Raw genomic sequence first — 17,442 nt, forward strand, 5'->3', positions numbered from 1 at the left:
GTCCCGGCCTTGAGCGTGGGGGTGGAGCACTGGCCCCCTCTTCCTCCTTCCAATCTCTGCTGCCCCGGGGACCCCCTCCGCCCTCTCTAGGGCCTCAGCCCGTCCCCCTCCCCCCAAACCCTGCACCCTCTGCGGATTGGTCCCCGGCCTGCTGGGGGGCGGGGCCGGGGGCTTAAGATTTTGACTCGTTTCCCGATCTGTGGAGGCGGGGGCAGGGGGGGGGGGGGGGGGGGGCGGGGCCCGGGGGCCCTGTCGTCACTGGCCAAGGAGGGCGGGCGGCTGGGGGAGGGGGGTGACGGGCCCCGGCTCAGCACCTCGGAGAGCTCCCTCCCCGGCCTTGTTTTGCTCCCGAATAGCCGCCGGGGCAGGGAGCGAGGGGCCGGACACCGGGCGCAGAGGCAGGGGGATGGCCGTGGTGGGGCCGAGGGCCCCCGGCGGGCAGAGGGCCCAGTCGTGATCCGGCGAGGGGTCCTGGGCGCCAGGCGGGGTGGGGGGCAGCGGGCGGCGGCAGTTGTGGCCGCACATCTGGATGGAAGCGAGCTTTGTCCAGGCCACCATGGCTCTGGGGCTGTCCTCCAAGAAAGCGTCTTCCCGCAACGTGGCCGTGGAGCGTAGGAACCTGATCACCGTGTGCAGGTGGGCGCCGCCGGCGGGCGGGGGATGGGTGGTTGGGAGAGGGCTTCGGGCGAGCTGCGGAAGCCTGGACGGAGCGTTCCCTTGGGAGGATCCACAGCAGCTGCGGAGCAAAGGGTTAAGAGGAGTGCGTGCACTGTCCCTCCCAGGCCTGGAACCGGAGAGGATTTGGAATTGTGGTCCCTACCCTTCTAGGCCAAGCCGGGCCTACGCCAGGCCTGGGGCCTGGGGGTGAGGGCCGTTTAATTGGCACTGCAGCTTCCTGTGAGAACCAGGAAGTGACATTGTGTGTGGGGGAGGGGTGGGGATGGTTGGCTCCCTTGCTGGGAGCGGGTGGCAGGGTGGGCAGCAGGGAACCCATGAGGGGGACTGAATGCCCTCCAAGAGTACCCTCATTGCCACCCCGTCAGCCTGGCCTCTCCGGGATGAGCTTTCCTGGGACTTTGCAATGCTCGAATCCTGGAGCAGGGAGGGCAGGGTCAACTGGGCATGTGGGCAAAGCCCCTGAGTGCATCCGGTGAAGGGAGAGGGGCACTGCACTGCCTTGGGAAGGACTGAGGGCCTGGGTCTCCTGGGTTCGAGGAGAGGAGATTGGGAGGGCAGGGCCATTGGTCCCTGAGAGTGGAACTGTTGCAGGATTGGGAAGATTCTCCCGCTTTCTTAGGGCCCAGGAAGTGATCCTTTCGGCTTCAACCCTGCAGTGACTCACCCTCCCTGCCCTGCCACCAGGAAATGGCCAGGTGCTCAGCCACTGTTTCTGCAGCCCTCCCTCACCCCCCATCCCGCACTCACCTCTCCCACTGGAATCCCCAAGCCAGTTGCCTTCTCCACCTGCAGCTCCCCCTGCCCTCGTGCCCACAGGGTGTTTCTGTCTCAGGGCAGGTGCTCCTGGGGGCAGGGCTCAGTCATCTTCCCTTGCCAGCCCCACCTGCCTGCACACAGGCCTCAGCCCTACTCCTCTTCCAGGAATCAGTGCCCACCGGATGCTCTGGCTCCTGGCTCCCATCCCTCCTTCCAGGGTCCTGGGCACCCACAGGACCATACTGCGTCTTTCTCACAGCAGTGTGTCCCTAGTGCCTAGCACAGCGCTGTACACACAGGCCTCCTTAAAAATGCCTGGAACGTATGGAAGGAGGGAGTGCAGCAATGGCTCAACCCAAAGTGCAGGCCACCGCTTCTGCTCTCATCCCCCCAAGCCCTGCTGGTGTGGTGTAAAACAAAGATTTCTGTCTCTGGGGTCAGATGGTCCTAAGTTGAATCTCTTACTTCATTAGTTATAAGCTGTGCAACCTTGGGGAAGTCTCCTAACCACTCAGGACCCTGGGTGCCCCATCATCCCCATTTTGGATGTGGCAGCCACACCAAAGAACGGTGATGGCATAATCCATGCAGGAGCAGCCCAGTATTTGGTGCATAGAAACAGCCCTGTCCTGATGACATTCTTCCTGTCCCTCTCTTCTCTCTTCACTCGCTAGGTTCCTGTCCTTTCTCTTGCCTGCCAGGGTAGCTGAGACTCCCGAGTATGTGGGGGAAGGAGGGGACTCTCCTTAGCCAAGGCTAGAGAAGCAGAGATTCTGGGGGACTGGAAGGGGGTTAGAGCTGGGGGCTGAAGGATAGAGTTTTGGGGGATCAGGGACATGACAGAGGCTCAGAAACCCCTCAGGCCCCTGCTGCCTCGTCACTGTCACGTGGTTTGCCTACAGCTCCCAGAACAGTTCCCTTTAGCAGGCCATGGGCTCCCCTGGGCCCTGGCCTCCCTGTCTCCATGGTAACCTGCAGCAGCCACTGCACCTCCTAACAGGGAGCACACCGTGGGGCTCCAGGGGTGATGACCAGCTCTGCAGCACCCTGAGGACAGATACCAGATGGCTGCCACGCTGAACCCAACCCCAGGCCCTCATCGAGACCTGACCCAGATGACCAGGAGCAATTATCCTGTTGGGGGGGGGCATAGTGAGGCCCAGATAATGCCCCAAACACACGCTCCCTCCTGGCAGGGCCAGCTTCCCACGCACAGCCCAGTGCCTCACCACCCCTGCCCAGGAGCCCATGTACACCCACCTTCTCCCAGCCCTGCCTGGGATCTGAACCAAAATTTAGTGAGGCAGGTGTTACTGTGTTATTGTTCCTGTTTGCACTTGGGAAGAGTGGCCTGGGAGAGGGGACAAAGGCCACGTGAGTGTCACAAGGAAACAGGATTTGAATCCAGCAGGCTGCCTTCCCCCAGTGTAACTCCGAGACTACCTAGCTCTGATCTTAGGCCAGACGAACTCTGGAGTGGGGGGGGGGGGCTCCACTGTGCCACTAGCCTGACAGCCTCAGAGGCCAGTGCTCCAGGGCTAGAGCCTCGTGGAGTGAAGGCCAGAGGATGGAGAAGAAGGGGCTGAGGGCCTCAGTAATAGTGACAGTCACCAGGAGGCCACAAGATGTAGCAGGAAGAGCTTTGGAATCAGACACACCTGCTTCACTCATGAGCTGTGTGGCTCTGAATAGATTGATTAACCTCTTGGACTGTCAGTTTCTTTATCTGTAAGATGGGGATGATGGGTGAGGCGACACATGCAAAGTATGGTGCTTGGCACATCACAGGGTTTGATGAACACGGGAAGAAAAAAAGGACAGTTCCAAGCAGCTCCCATATCCCTGGACACCCTGCCTCTGCTCTGCCACCCACAACAGGACAATAATGGGATGTTAGAAGCTGTGTCCTCATCGCTGCCCCACCCCACTGCAGGGATGGCAGGTGGAGATTGCAGGGTTAGAGACTGCAGAGGGAGCCTTAGGCTTTGACAGGACTGGTGAGAGGCACGGGGGTGCCTTGGCTCCAGTCCCCCAGCCCCAGTGGCTTGCCTGGGCTCCCTTCCTCCCTAAGAAGCCAGTGTCTGGGCCCCCAAGCCCCTTCCAGGGATCTGCTGTCCATGCCCCCTCCCTGCACCTCCCCCTGCCCCCCACCCAACTCTGCACTGCCTGTTCTGGGCAGCTGGTGTGTGGGAGGCCAAGCCGGGAAGGAAAAGGGGGAAGGGGGCATCCGTGTGTTGGGAGCCCACCTGGCCATCCACGTGTGCCCACGCTCCATGTGCACGGTGCCAGCTCACATGCCCTAGCACAGGTGACCCCTGTCCCCAGAATGGACTGAAGGTTGTTCTGGCAATAGCAGAAGACAGCTCAGGGCAGGAGCACAAATTGGCTTCTAACTCCTAGTTGACTCCCAACTCACACACGCCGAACTCGACTCCGAAGGGCGGTGGAGGAAGGGGCTCTTGGTGCCTCATCTTCCTACCTATTGTGTCATCCCCTCTCATTCCTTGCTCCCGAAGCTTCCTTTCTCTGTCTCCTCTCCTGTCACCCACTTTGTCAATCAGTCTCCCACCTGCCACCCTCTCTCCCCATCTGCCACCCTCTCATGCCACATGACGTGGCACCTCCATGGTCACTGTCATGTCACTTTTCTCTCCCTCTCTCCCCTCTGCCTCCCCACCGCATCCAAACCCTTCTCGACACTCTCTGCCCATCCCTCCCTCTCTGCCTGGCACCCTTCCCTTATCACCATCACCCTGTCTCCTCACCTGGCACCCCACTGCCCCGTCTCCCTGCCCCACCCAGGTTCTCTGTGAAAACACTGCTGGAGAAGTACACAGCGGAGCCCATCGATGACTCATCCGAGGAGTTTGTTAATTTCGCAGCCATTTTAGAGCAGATCCTCAGCCACCGTTTCAAAGGTGGGCCCGGTATCCCACCCTGCATTGCCTAGCCGTCTCACCTCCCGCCTTTAGCTGCCAGCTGCCCCTGATACACCCCATGGATTTCTGAACCCCATCGTTGACCCTGGCCCCCAACTTGGGCCATACACAGGCGCTCACGCACAGAGCTGGGAAGCGGGGAGAGGTCTTCTGCCCACAAGCCCCATCAATGGGCCTGCAGCTACCTGCTGGCATGCCCTTTGCCTACATGCATGTACATGCACATGCGTTTGGGGGAGGCACTGTGTGTGTGTGGCTGCTTATCCTTATGCATGTGAGTACCCCAAGACATGGGCCCTCTCCAGTATCCCTGGTCTTGCTGAGCCCCCTCCCTGCCCTGGCTCAGCCTGTGCCCCAGCAGGTCCAGTGAGCTGGTTCAGCTCAGACGGGCAGCGGGGCTTCTGGGACTATATCCGGTTGGCCTGCAGCAAAGTGCCCAACAACTGCGTGAGCAGCATTGAGAACATGGAGAACATCAGCACAGCCCGAGCCAAGGTAAGGGGCCCTGGGCATGCAGCCAAGTGGGGAGAGGGGGCCTGCCTGCTCCTTGGTCCTTATCCTCTGTCCATGGCCCTGGGGAGAAGGGCCACAAGAGGGCTACACCCGATGCTGAACACGTGGGTCCCCCTGGGGCAGCAAGTAAAGGTAAGCATGCCTTCCAGGGCCGGGCATGGATCCGGGTGGCACTGATGGAGAAGCGCATGTCAGAATACATCACCACGGCTCTGCGGGACACCCGGACCACCAGGTCAGACCTCTCAGGCAACTCAGACCAGAGGTCTCAGTATGCGTGTTTATTGCGTAAACAGCTGATCCTTAAGTTCCTGCAGCAACCTTCAGTACCTAGACTACAAGTCCCAGCACACACTGCTAGTTTCCCTCTTCCAGCCTGGCCTAAAGTCCCAGAAATACACTTTTAGCACTACCACCATCACTTCCAAGTCAGACTCTATGGCCCATTATCCACCGTCACTGCCCAGCCCCAGTCCTGTCATGCACAACTCTGCCCTTGGACAACCTCTGGAGGAGCCTCAACCTTGTGCCTTTCACGTGTGGGCTTTGCTCCGTGACTCACAACACACAGCCCTTCCGGCTCACCAAACAATGGCAGCAGGTCTGTACTTGCTACCCACAGACCAGAGTCCCAACGTGCAGGATTCAGTCCCAGACTGTGGGTTCACAAGGAAGCTGGGTCCCTGGGGCAAGGGGGTCCCAAGGCAGAATGTGCCAGTGTGGGAAGATGTGTTTGAAGCTGTCTGGGCACAGTGGGGGGCACTACCTCCCACTCCCAAGTGGCCACACCCAGCCTGATGTTTTCACTGTGTTCTATCCCTAGTCTACTTATCTCAGAGTTCACATCGGCGTAGTTTTGGAGCACCTACTGTATGCCAAGCACTAATGACTACGACTCAGTTTCCTGATTTGAAGGATCTGGGTGGCCCAGTACTTGGTGGAGAGGGGGTAGCTCGGAGGATTGGGGGAGTCTCTTCTCAGGGAACACCCATGCTGGTATAGGCGAGGACCAAGCTCTAGCCCCAGTGAGCCCCAGCCTGAGATGGTGAGACAAGATCCACACCTGAGTGGGATGGGGAAGGAGACACCTCCTTCCTGCAGGAAAGGTTTGCAGTAAGAGCACAAGAGAAGTCCCCAGGGTGGGGGCTCCCTGGGGGCTGCACCATCCGCCCTTCCCCTCTCCCCACAGACGGTTCTATGACTCTGGAGCCATCATGCTGCGGGAAGAAGCCACCGTCCTCACTGGGATGCTGATCGGACTGAGCGCCATCGACTTCAGGTGGGGTCTGCCTGTGGTGGTGGTGGTAGAGGGGGGCTGCTTCCCCCACAAATGTCCACACCCCTATCCCCTCATACCCGCCCCAACCCTGTGGCTCCTCTGCCCCAGCTTCTGTCTGAAGGGCGAAGTCCTGGACGGGAAGACCCCCGTGGTCATCGATTACACGCCCTATCTAAAGTTCACGCAGAGGTGAGCAGCCCGATTATTGGGGTGGGTGCGGAGAGGGGGCACGGGGACATCCTGGTTCCACTGCCGAGGAGGCTGGCGCGGGCGCGCGGTGGGCGGGGGCCGGCCGTGCCCACTGCTCGGTCCCCCAGCTACGACTACCTGACGGACGAGGAGGAGCGGCACAGCGCCGAGAGCAGCACGAGCGAGGACAACTCGCCCGAGCACCCGTACCTGCCGCTCGTCACCGACGAGGACAGCTGGTACAGCAAGTGGCACAAAATGGAGCAGAAGTTCCGCATCGTCTATGCGCAGAAGGTGCGCGGCGGGGGCGGGCGGGGCGGGGGACCGGGCCTGCGGGCCGCAGCCGGGACTGGCCCTCGCGCCCGGGCTGAGCCGGCGCCCCGCAGGGCTACCTGGAGGAGCTGGTGCGTCTGCGCGAGTCGCAGCTGAAGGACCTGGAGGCGGAGAACCGGCGGCTGCAGCTGCAGCTGGAGGAGGCGGCAGCGCAGAACCAGCGCGAGAAGCGGGAGCTGGAAGGCGTGATCCTGGAGCTGCAGGAGCAGCTGTGAGCGCCGCCGCCTGCCCTGCCCCTGCCCTGCCCGCCACCCCGACCACGTCACCCCGCTGCACCCCTTCATCGCCCCCATCGACTCTCGCATCGCTTTTCCTCTGATCTGGCCAGCTCCACCCCAAGATCCCCGCAATGACCTTCTAACATTGTCCTCAACATAAGATCCAGTGACTTCCAACAGCGCCACCTTCACCCTCAATTTCCCAGCACCGGCCAGAGTGGCCATCCAACATTACTGCAGGGACCCAGCATTACTCACAAGGACGTCTGACGTTACTGAGTGACCTTCAGCGTGACTGAGCCCTTCCCACTGCTCAGCACCCCTCCGATCTGCATCACAGGCCCCTGTCATCACCCACAGCGACCCCCGACCCCAGACCCCACCCCTACGGATCCCTGTAACATTTCTTCCCTACACCTTTTGGTCACTCTGACTTTCCATCATGACCCCCCAAGACTCCAGGGATTCCCACGCTTTTCTCCACCGACGCCCCCATCACCCCAGCTGACTCCTACAACACTCCATTACTCCCTCTAACTGCCGGTATTAGCGCACCAACCCCATCACCCCTCCACCCCAGGGTTACGTCCATTGCCTTCCAGGACCTGTCCCACCGACCCCAACACTGTATCCCCACTTTTGCCATTCAGGTTTCTTTCCTCCTCCACCCCTTGTTGAACCTCCCTTCCCCACGTGTCCTCCCACTCCCAGCCAGGCCTGACCCCTCCTCCCCCTCCCAGGACAGGTCTAATCCCCGGTGACCACGCCCCCCTGGCCCAGGGTTCCAAGGAGCTCACCACGCCCCTGGTCAACCAATGGCCTTCGCTGGGAACGCTCAATGGGGCAGAGGGTGCCAGCAACTCCAAGCTCTACCGGAGGTAAGTCCCAGCCACGCCGGGCCCGGGTCTGAGTGCGGGTGCCCCCGGGGAAGAAGGGCGACACGGTGGCAGGCCTCTGCCGAACACCAGCTCTCTGCTCTGCTGCAGACACAGCTTCATGAGCTCGGAGCCGCTGTCAGCTGAAGCTAGTCTGAGCTCAGACTCCCAGCGCCTGGGAGAGGGCAAGCGGGACGAGGAGCCCTGGGGCCCCATCGGTGAGCACCCCCAACCCGGCACCCAGCACCCAGCACCCCTCGAGGAAAGGCTGAGGCAAAGCCTCGGAGTCAGGCTCTGACCAGTTCCCTCATTCGCTCAGCCCTTTCTGAGAGCTTAGCACAGCAATTAAGAGCTTGGTTTGGGATGTCAGGCAGAACCCAGTGCAAATCCTGGCTGTGCCTCCCCTGGCTGTGTGAGCTTGGCCAATCACTTCACCTTGCTGAGCCCATTCGCATCTGTAAAATGGGGGTGTTGATCAAAATAATCACCAGTGTCAGCATACAGTGAGGGCGTGATGGCTTTTTGGTGTCGTGACATCCTCAAGGGGCTCACAAACTGCGGGATTCCTCAGCCTAACTGACTCGCTCTTGTCTCATGCACACTGTGAACTACTTGCCTGACCATTGTTTCCCCCTTTTCTTTGGCTGCCAGGAAGCTCAGAGCCAAATTAGTGGCTCCCTTCGAGCGAATGCCCAGGACTTCAACGCATGCATTTTGTGTTGACCTCACCCCTGGCTTCATCTTGGTTTTACCTATCCTAGTTTCCCCTGTGCCTGGATTTCCTGTCTTCTCTTTTTTATAACCAACCACACTGTATCGGATGACCCTAGATCTTCTCTAAGACAAGGCAGGCTGTGGACATGTAACCCCGTCACACTGTGTTTGTGATTGTCTGTGTGTCTGTCTCCCCACCAGACTGTGAGCTCCGTGAGGGCAGGGACCGTGTCTCGTCCGTTCTCTGTATCCCCAGTGCTTGGAACAGAGCAAGTGCTCACTGCGTGTTTAATAAATGGACAAAGAGAGAGGATGAACCTCAGGGGGAGACAGAGACATAAACTGACGATTACAATACAGTGTCCCCAGCATTGCGCATGGCATGGGCAGGTGCTTAATCAAGGTTTAATTGAATGTGGCAAATGCTCCAGAAGATATCAAGTGGGGGGGGGTGGGACTTGAGGGCTGCCCCTCCTCTGCCCACCCCCTTCCCAACTCACACACATGCAGACCCATTGGCCCGGCCTCACCCACCCTCTCTCCCCAGGGAAGGACCCCACGCCCTCCATGCTGGGCCTCTGCGGTTCCCTGGCCTCCATCCCCAGCTGCAAGTCCCTGGCGAGCTTCAAATCCAACGAGTGCCTGGTGAGCGACAGTCCCGAGGGCAGCCCAGCCCTGAGCCCCAGCTGAGGAACGGCGTGGGCAGTGCCAGCCCCACCTGCCAGGGGCCATGGACACCTGTCACCTTTCTTCAAGTCCCCCAATCCAGGCCACCCTTCCAGAGAACGCTGCCCACCCAGCCAGGGATCTCTTGGGGAAGACAACCCCCTCTTGCCTGTCTTAGCTTTCTGCCGAGGCGGCAGGGGCTGCAGCTGCCAACAGGAAGCTGGCTAGGCCAGGAGGCAGGGGTACCGAGGTCACAGGAGTCCCCTGGGGAAGCCTATTCCATTCTTCCCGTGACCCTATGCCTGGCCAGCTCCCTTCTGGACTCCCCTTCACTCCTTTCCCGGACCCTCCTCAGGAGCTGGTGGCCCAGCCTCCTCTGCACCCCCATGCCTCTTCTATTCCACGTGTCCCCTGGAGTCACTCCTTTCCCAGCACCTGGGGCAGGGGTTTGAGGGGATCAGGCAAATAAAAACCAGAGGACTGAGGGCAGCCTCATCTGTGGGCAGCTGGATGGGGCTCCGTCTGGGGTTAGGAGGCAGTGGAGCCGGTGCCTGGCCCATAACCAAGGTCGGACAGAACTAGCGCTGGCCGTGTGGGGGTAGGCAGGCCACAACGCAAGGAGTGGTGGCTTTTGTACGAAGCGTCCCAAGTATTAGGTCTGTGCAGGGCAGGACCGAGACACACAAGCACCCCTTCAACCCGATATCCTTTAATAACTCACTCAAGCCCAGGCTGAGAGGAAGCCGAGCACTCCAGGGGCAGGACGGAGATGTGCTCTGGCCGGGCCACATCCTTGACGTTGGCCTGAGCAATTCAGCCTTGGCCCAAACTTGCAGACCCCACTCCACCCTGCCCATGTGCTCCCTGACACACAGCTGATGAGATGCCGGGACTCTGCTCCCCATCTCCAACAACCCCTGGGCCCTCCAAGGGCACGCCTGCCAGCCTCACCTCCAGCCCAGTCACTCACCATCCCCGAGATGCCACCAGCCATAAAGCCAACTGTCAGGCCAGAGCCTGGCAGGTAAGCTACCCCTCCTCCTCTGTTGTCACTGAAGTGTGCCCTCTAACCCAACAGAGGGGGCCTTGCTAAGTTGGAGAAGTCCTCTTTGTGGGTGTCACCCTGGCAGCCACAGCCAGACCAGGGCCCCTCCCAGGCCACCTCCTGCAATTCAGGGCCCACTTTCCCCACCCCCCAAGGCCTCCACAGTCACAGGCACCAGGCAGAAGTTCATCATCTTTAGACTTAAGGAATTAACAGGGGTGGGGGAGACTAAGCCCGGCTCAGCTACAGCAAATACAAAGGGAAACACAAAGCAGGGGTGTGAGAGACAGACAGCAGATTTGGTCTCAAACTTGGAGAGTGGGCAAGTGGTGATCCTCAGGAGTGGGAAGAAAGCTGTGTCTGAGGATAGCTTGGGCGGCCCCCAAGGCAGCCCTACCCCCGGGGCTTGTGGGGAGGGAAGGGAAATGGTCCCTCCCCTCCGTGCTGAGGAAAAGGCACTTGGCTCAGTCTCCTCCTCCTGCTCGCCCCATCCGTGGAAAGAGGGGGTCCTTGTCTCCGTGCCCCTTCAACGGCCCAGGAGCCGGTCCCGATTGAGCCTCTGGAAGAAGCTTTTGCCAAACTCGTAAGTGCTGATCATGATGGCGCAGGAGGGGGCAGCCTTGATGATCCTGGGGAGGAAGCCTGCGGCAGGAGGGGCCAGGTCAGCATCCTAGGGGGCCTCCACCCACCCCCAGGGCAGGACAGGACACATGCACGCATGTGTGCTCACACACACTCACCTGCAAAGAGTCCCCTGGTGCCCGACTCAGCCCGGATCCTTCGCAGCAGCAGCCAGGTGGAGTCCACGTGCAGAGGTGTCACTGCAAAGGCCAGGTGGTCTCAGCAGACCCCACTTCACCCCGCTCACGCCCTGCCTGCTCACCCCTGCTAGGCCAGCCCTCACCTCTCACAGCCTCCATCGCTCCCAGTGCGACCTGGCGTTGGGTCTTCACTACGTCAAAGGGTAAAGTCAGCACCGCAGCGACCTGGTGGGGTGGGGAGAGGGCTTGGCTCCATTCCCAGGAACTCTGGCCCCTGCATCCCAGTGGGCTGCTGGGGCTGGGAGGGACAAAGGCCTCACAAGGTCTGGCAAGGACAGTGAGCGTGCTCCCTGACACACAGCTTGTGCGCTACTATGTAGGGACTTTCCTCCTGGCATCTCCAACAACCCTCGGACCCCCCAAGGACACCTCCAATAGCCTTACCTCCAGACCAGTCACTCACCGTCCCTGAGATGCCACCAGCCACAAAGCTGATGCCCACAGATGTCTGGTTCTTTGGCCTGAGCCCACTCAGCCAGCTCTTCACCAGCTCATAGTTGAACCAGTACAGGGCTGGGGGGTGCATATGCTCATTAGAGATGGGGGGCAGTGAGGTGGGCCTCAGAGGTCCCCCCTCCCATCTTGCACTGACGACCACTCCCTCCCAGTCCTGAGGCTGTCCGCTACGTGCCAAGCCCTGTAACAGGTCCCTGTAGAGTTAGCTCACAGAGACTTGGGCAGATACTCTCCCATTTCACAGACGAGAAAACTAAGGCTGGCTGGGCGTGGTAGCTCACGCCTGTAATCCTAGTACTCTGGGAGGCCAAAGCAGGCAGATCGTTGGAGCTCAGGAGTTCGAGACCAGCCTGAGCAAGAGCGAGACCCCGTCTCTACTAAAAAAAAATACAAGGAAATTATCTGGACAACTAAAAATATATAGAAAAAATTAGCCGGGCATGGTGGCACATGCCTGTAGTCCCAGCTACTCAGGAGGCTGAAGCAGTAGGATCACTTGAGCCCAGGAGTTTGAGGTTGCTGTGAGCTAGGCTGACACCACGGCACTCACTCTAGCCAGGGCAACAGAGTGAGACTCTGTCTCAAACAAAAAAAAAAAAGAACAAAAGAGAAAACTAAGGCTCAGAAAAGTGACTTCACGATCAGCAGTAATAAAGCAGGGACTTGGCAGTAGACCCTTGTGCATCCTCACCCTTACCCCATCCCCTGCCCCCCTGGATGCCTACCTGAGAAGGGCACATCTCGAAGGGCAGTGGGGCCCCAGCCCAGCCACAGTGAGCGCCAGCCACCCTGAGCCACTGCAGCTCGAACGCAGGCACCCAGCTCACGGTACGACACATGCTGTGCCTGCAGCTTTGTGCGCATAAGCTCCAGGGGACTGATCACGGTCACGGTGCCCACTGTTGGGGGCATAATGGGGAGAGGTCAGGTCACAGGCCCTATGTAGCATCGCCCAGCTGCTGCCCCAGGATCTAGGGGCCTGGAACAGCCCCCTCCCCCACAGCCTGGCAGAGAGGCTGGGTCACAGGTGGGGACAGAGAAGATCAAGGGCCCAGGGCTGTGCTCACGGCGGGCAAGTGCACCAGCCACCATGGGTGCGTAGAGGTCAGAGATCAGGGCTCGACCACACAGGAAAGCCTTGAGTTGGTCGTAGGCAGTGAAGTAGATGGCGGTCGCTGGCACAGTCATCACCCTGGGGGGGTGGACAGAGGTTAGCTAGGACTCCTAAGGGAGTCTTACGCATCCCTGCCCAGCCAGCCAATGGGGAGCAAGGGATCAGCAGGTACCAGGGCAGGACAGGCTACTCACAGGGTGGCTGGGAGGCCGCTCCACAGGGTCCTGGTGCCCTCATGCCTCACAATCTTCACAAAGGCATCCTGGTCAAGCGGGCGCCAGTCCAGGGGGAAGAGGATGGACATGGAGGAGGCCTGTGATGGGGCTGGCCCAAGCTGGACCTTTGCCTGATACCCTCAGCCTCTGCCCACAGCCCTGGGTCCTGCTGAAAGGCAGTCAGCCCCTCAGGCCTCTACATATGCAGTTCCCCAGTTGGGTGAACTCCTATTCACCCTTTAAAATCTCTTAGAGGAACTACTTTCTCTGGGAAGCCCTTACCAAACTGAATGGGCTACCCCTACATGCCTAGCACTACCCATTCTTTCCTAGGTCTGCTGCCTGGCCAAACTGAACCCCTGGGGAATGCCCCTGGTCCCACAGCTGCTCCTCACCAGGGTGCCAGTGAAGCGGGTAGGGTCCTGAAACCAGGTGGCACAGCGGGAACCATTTGGGCACAGGTACAGGGGCTCCAGGACACCATTGCAGTATAGGAGACACTTCCCTGTGGATCGGAGAGAGGAGGGCACTGGGGAAAGGCAGGGGGCATTAAGATGACAGGGCCCTGGAACCTTGCAGGGAGGTGGGGAGCCCCTGCCCCTGGAAGGCCAGCAGAGGCTGAGATCCCTGTGTGGACACTCTGTTGGCTGAGGTGACCTGGAAGTAGGGGCTGGTCCATGGCTGTGGGACCCACTGGTGCCCTGGGGACACTGGGACTCTCCCTCCCCTGCACCCTCCCAGGCTTCCTATAGCTTGGGGCACTCACATTTGGCATAGGAGAGGCTCCAGAGTCTAGAGGAAGACACCAGCTCTAAAATATAAGGCAACCCCTCAAGTTAGGAGAGCCCTCCACCCGCCCCAGGGACCCCATCTCTGGGAGAGCCTTCTTTTGCCCAGGCACCACCCGCCATCGGCTCCAGGGTCAGGTACTTACCACTGGCCACTGAAGGACGCTGAGACTGCAAGCGGACCTTCACCACATCCAGGGGCGTCACTGGAGAGGAAGCAGGTCTACTGAGGACCCCACCTGTGACCCCTTCCCCAGGACCCAGCTGCCTCCAGTGTCTGGTCTGCCCCAATCCCCAGCTGCCCGCATACCACCTTCCCAGGTCTTACTGAAAAGGGAGGTGACCACAGCCCCAGCGCCTGAGGCCACCATGTGTTGGAGGGGGCTGATGCCCCCAGGGTCCTGGTCAGCCATCTTGTAGCTTCAGTCCTGAAAACCAAACCTCAGTCAAATGGAGCAGCGGCTCACAAAACAGAACTCAACCGGAGGGCCAGAAAGGAGGCACAGGCGCGCGACTTTAACCTCCCCCGCCCCCCATCACTCACCAAGTTTGAATTACCACAATACACTGACGAGGGCCTTCTAAAGTTATCGTCAGCTCCACTTTGCCAATGGGGAAACTAAGGCTCAGACTGAGCAGGTGACCTACCCAAGGTCACTTCAGGAGCAGTTTGGGAGGAAGCTAGCACAGCCTTCCTTTGGTTAATGGCAATAACGGCCCCAGGCCGTTCCCTCAGCCACATCACGTGTGCTTACTCTGCAAGACCTAAGGGCAGATGCGGGCCTTCGGCCCTTGGGCCCAAATATCAAAACACCTGAGCCACCGCGCCCTGCACTCCAGCACCAGGTCCCCGGGCGGGCACGTAGAGCCCCGAGGGCAGGCGTGGAGAGGTGGGACCGGGCCTCGAGCGAAACGGGTAAATGAATCTGATCAAGAAGGGACCGTCACCCCCTCGGGCCTGCAGGCGGAAGTGCCCAGAGCTCCCCCGCACCCCACCTCGCGAAGCTACACGGGTCAGGCCCGGGCCTGGCTGGGAAGGACAATCTTTCTGCCCCCCTCTCCGCAAGTACAGGCCCGGGGCTCAGCAGGGAGGCTGGGGAGCTGGGACAGGGAAAAGGGATCTCTCTCCTCGACCCCTGGTGACACTCCCTGGCCCGGACCCACGCACAGGGCCGCCGGGTGAGACAGACTACGTCGGCCTAACGGCCTGCGGCTCTAGGCCCCCAGCCCCGGCTCCTGGGACCACCAGAGAGACCCTACTCCCGCCTCCGCCCCTAGCCAGCCCCAGACCCGGCTTCGCCCCGCCTACTTGGCTCTAGGCCGGTGCTCGCGCGGCGCGGCACCCGGGGCCGGGCCTGCCCATAGCCGCTCCGCGGCCGGTGCAGGCTCCGCGAGCGCTCGCCCAGCACCGAGGCCGACTCCGAAAGCGGCCGAGTCGGCCCCGCCCCCAGACCCCGTCGCACGGCCCCGCCCCCCGGAGGGCCGACCGGCCGCACGCCCGGAGAGCTGCAGGCCCCTCCCACTTGCGTCCTCCGCCAGGACCCGCGGTGTTCCCGCCCCTGTGCCCCGGCCGCCGGGGCTGATCGCGCTCCCGCCCTGCACCCCTTGAGAGCTGCGGGCCAAGGTGACGGTCTCCGCGTCGCGCTTGACCTGGCAGCGGCACCTCACTTGCTGCGTATTCTCAGAAGTCCCACCCCACCGACATCCCGGCCGAGCGCCGCCCGGGAGCCCCACTGCCCCCGCGAACGCTCGGGACGGTGAGAGTAACCGCGTCCCTCTGCGTCAGGCTGCGCGGCGGCGGCGGCGACAGCGAGGCTTCAAGGCGAAGATCAGGCAACCACGGCGGACCTCTACCTGCCGGGCTGCCCGCCGAGGTGTCGCGGCTGCTCAGAGATTGGCCGGGCGGGATTCGCACCATCCCCGCTTGCTGGCGAGGGACGAGCCGCAGCTCAAAGCCAGTTGGCAGCCGCGGGCCCGGGGGTCCCTCGTGCGCCCTCGGGCAAGTTGCGCCAGCGCTGCGTGGGGAGACAGGGAATCGACGGTTTCGTATGGGTCATTCTCACATCGTTTGTCTCTTCCGAATTCCAAAACTTTCTTAAGTAGGTGGTTATTCAAATGTATTGCTCTATCTTATGGAAGGTGAAACAGGCTTGAAGCGAAGAACCCGGGATTCAGACCGGCCCCTGCTTTCACCCCAGCAGACTGCTACTCGGGGCAGCGTTTCCGACCCCGCTCCTCGGGGGCGGGACGCGTTTCTCTCCGGTGTCAGCCTCGCCCGGGAGACCGCACCTCCCGTTTCGCCTTGAAGACTTTCGCGCCGTCGGGAGTATTTGTCCCAACACGGAAAAACGAACACGGGGTGCTAGCTTGCGCCTTTAAGAAGGGTAGGCCGTGGCTTTGACGTCACTGCTTTCTCCGCCCCTCAGGCCCCAACTGGTTCTGTCCGGCGCTGGAGCCTCCCTGGCTGCCGGCGCCTGCCGTGTTAGCACGTGGATGCCGACGGGCCAACTATCAGCTTTCCCTGGGAAAAGGCCTTAGCGCTCCCCAAGGCTCCGAAACTCCTGCTTTGGGGACACGGAAAGAGGGATCTGTGGCCTGCGAAGTGGTGCTGGTCAAAAGGACGCTTTCCATTCCCTTCCATCCTCAAGCTGAGTTCAGAAATGGCACAAAATAATTTTTAAGGAAAGAACCCAGGCCCCATTAACATTCTTTACCACCTCAAAGTTTTCGTTTACCTAGCACTTTCACAGCCAGCAGCCAAGAGACTATTCTCCCCATTTTAAAGAAGAGGAAACTGAGGTCCTTGTGTATCATGACTTTCCTAGTGTGGAGTAAAACCCAGTTTGTCCCCCAACAATCTCCCATTTTACAGATGAGAAAAGGGAGGCCCCAGAGGTCAATTGCACCAAGATCACCCAAATGAAAGAGTCAGAATTCGAACCCTTACCTGCCTGAACCAGACAGGTTCCCACCCTGTCCCCTTGTCAACCGACACTCTGCTCCAGCAGCACCACTTCCTGCGACAAGATCAGAGCACATGGGAGGCAAGGACCTGGCTTCCCACCTTAGCTGCCACCTGCTAGCAGGTATCTTAAGGACTCCAAGCCTTGGTTTCGCCATTTATAAAATGAGCCAGTCTGGCTACAGAGCTCTGCTTTGCTGGGAGAGTGTGGATTAATGTCTGTCCATGGAAGGCAGCTTTGGGCCATAACTGTCAAAATTCTAAATGCCCAAACCCTTGACCCAGCCAGGCTGCTTCTACGAATTTCTCTAGTCACCTGCTCACACAAGTGCAAAATGATATATGAACTCAGCCTTCGTCATTGCAGCCTTGTTTGTAACAACAGAACGTCCCTCAAAAGAGAACTGTTAAGTGTATGGCAATATGTCCTGGTGAGGAATACCACACAGGCTAGTAAGGGCTGCAGATCTCTATATCACGATGTAAAACAATCTCAGAGACAGTTAAATTAAACAGCAGGCCCTGAGAGGGAGCCCCACAGTCTCTCTGAACAGCAGCGTTACACCCTCTAGGGGACATTTTTGAAATTTTTGAGGCCATTGCAATTCCTGGTTGTCACAAGATTGGAGCTTCTGGCACGTGATGCTAAATGTTCAACAAGGTCTTTCCACAACAAGAATACCTCTCAGCTCTCCTCTTTCTGGACAATCACATGCATGAGAAACTCATTCATAATTATGAGACCTGGAAGCTAGATCTATTTTACTCACATCTTTTTTGAACAGTTTTAATATGGTGTACATTGAATTTTCCAGAAATAAAACCACCATGCAATCCTCAGGAGGTTTAGTTGTCGTCTTCATGAGAACTTTACCAAGGGC

The 17,442-nt window shown here is 59.8% G+C and overlaps 2 protein-coding genes across 6 annotated transcripts; one reads left to right on the top strand and one right to left on the bottom strand.

Annotated features, from left to right (window-relative positions):
• Nucleotides 1-257: 257 nt before the first annotated feature.
• RUNDC3A (RUN domain containing 3A) lies at nucleotides 258-9,644 on the top strand. Of its 3 annotated transcripts, none has more exons than XM_012659070.1 (11): nucleotides 258-636; nucleotides 4,237-4,352; nucleotides 4,720-4,868; nucleotides 5,036-5,121; nucleotides 6,076-6,165; nucleotides 6,274-6,354; nucleotides 6,483-6,648; nucleotides 6,741-6,898; nucleotides 7,646-7,783; nucleotides 7,892-7,998; nucleotides 9,042-9,644. In XM_012659070.1, the coding sequence occupies exons 1-11, from the start codon at nucleotides 530-532 to the stop codon at nucleotides 9,182-9,184; spliced, it is 1,341 nt and encodes a 446-aa protein (XP_012514524.1). In that variant the 5' UTR covers nucleotides 258-529; the 3' UTR covers nucleotides 9,185-9,644. The 3 variants fall into 3 exon arrangements, with proteins under 3 accessions (XP_012514524.1, XP_012514525.1, XP_012514526.1); XM_012659071.1 differs by lacking the exon at nucleotides 9,042-9,644 and adding an exon at nucleotides 8,432-8,816; XM_012659072.1 differs by lacking the exon at nucleotides 9,042-9,644 and adding an exon at nucleotides 8,432-8,816 and having other exon boundaries at nucleotides 4,735-4,868.
• A 63-nt stretch (nucleotides 9,645-9,707) lies between these two features.
• On the bottom strand, nucleotides 9,708-15,936 carry SLC25A39 (solute carrier family 25, member 39). Of its 3 annotated transcripts, none has more exons than XM_012659074.1 (12): nucleotides 15,454-15,936; nucleotides 13,928-14,027; nucleotides 13,746-13,805; nucleotides 13,578-13,622; nucleotides 13,207-13,340; nucleotides 12,791-12,858; nucleotides 12,550-12,674; nucleotides 12,208-12,381; nucleotides 11,430-11,539; nucleotides 11,110-11,191; nucleotides 10,946-11,026; nucleotides 9,708-10,847 (listed from the first exon to the last, which is right to left on the bottom strand). In XM_012659074.1, the coding sequence occupies exons 2-12, from the start codon at nucleotides 14,010-14,012 to the stop codon at nucleotides 10,732-10,734; spliced, it is 1,080 nt and encodes a 359-aa protein (XP_012514528.1). In that variant the 5' UTR covers nucleotides 14,013-14,027; nucleotides 15,454-15,936; the 3' UTR covers nucleotides 9,708-10,731. The 3 variants fall into 3 exon arrangements, with proteins under 3 accessions (XP_012514528.1, XP_012514529.1, XP_012514527.1); XM_012659075.1 differs by lacking the exon at nucleotides 15,454-15,936 and adding an exon at nucleotides 14,909-15,055 and having other exon boundaries at nucleotides 13,207-13,316; XM_012659073.1 differs by lacking the exon at nucleotides 15,454-15,936 and adding an exon at nucleotides 14,909-15,033 and having other exon boundaries at nucleotides 9,709-10,847.
• Nucleotides 15,937-17,442: the final 1,506 nt, after the last annotated feature.

The sequence above is a fragment of the Propithecus coquereli genome, unplaced genomic scaffold, assembly GCF_000956105.1.
Source record: "Propithecus coquereli isolate 6110/MARCELLA unplaced genomic scaffold, Pcoq_1.0 Scaffold598, whole genome shotgun sequence".
NCBI classification, from domain to species: domain Eukaryota; kingdom Metazoa; phylum Chordata; class Mammalia; order Primates; family Indriidae; genus Propithecus; species Propithecus coquereli.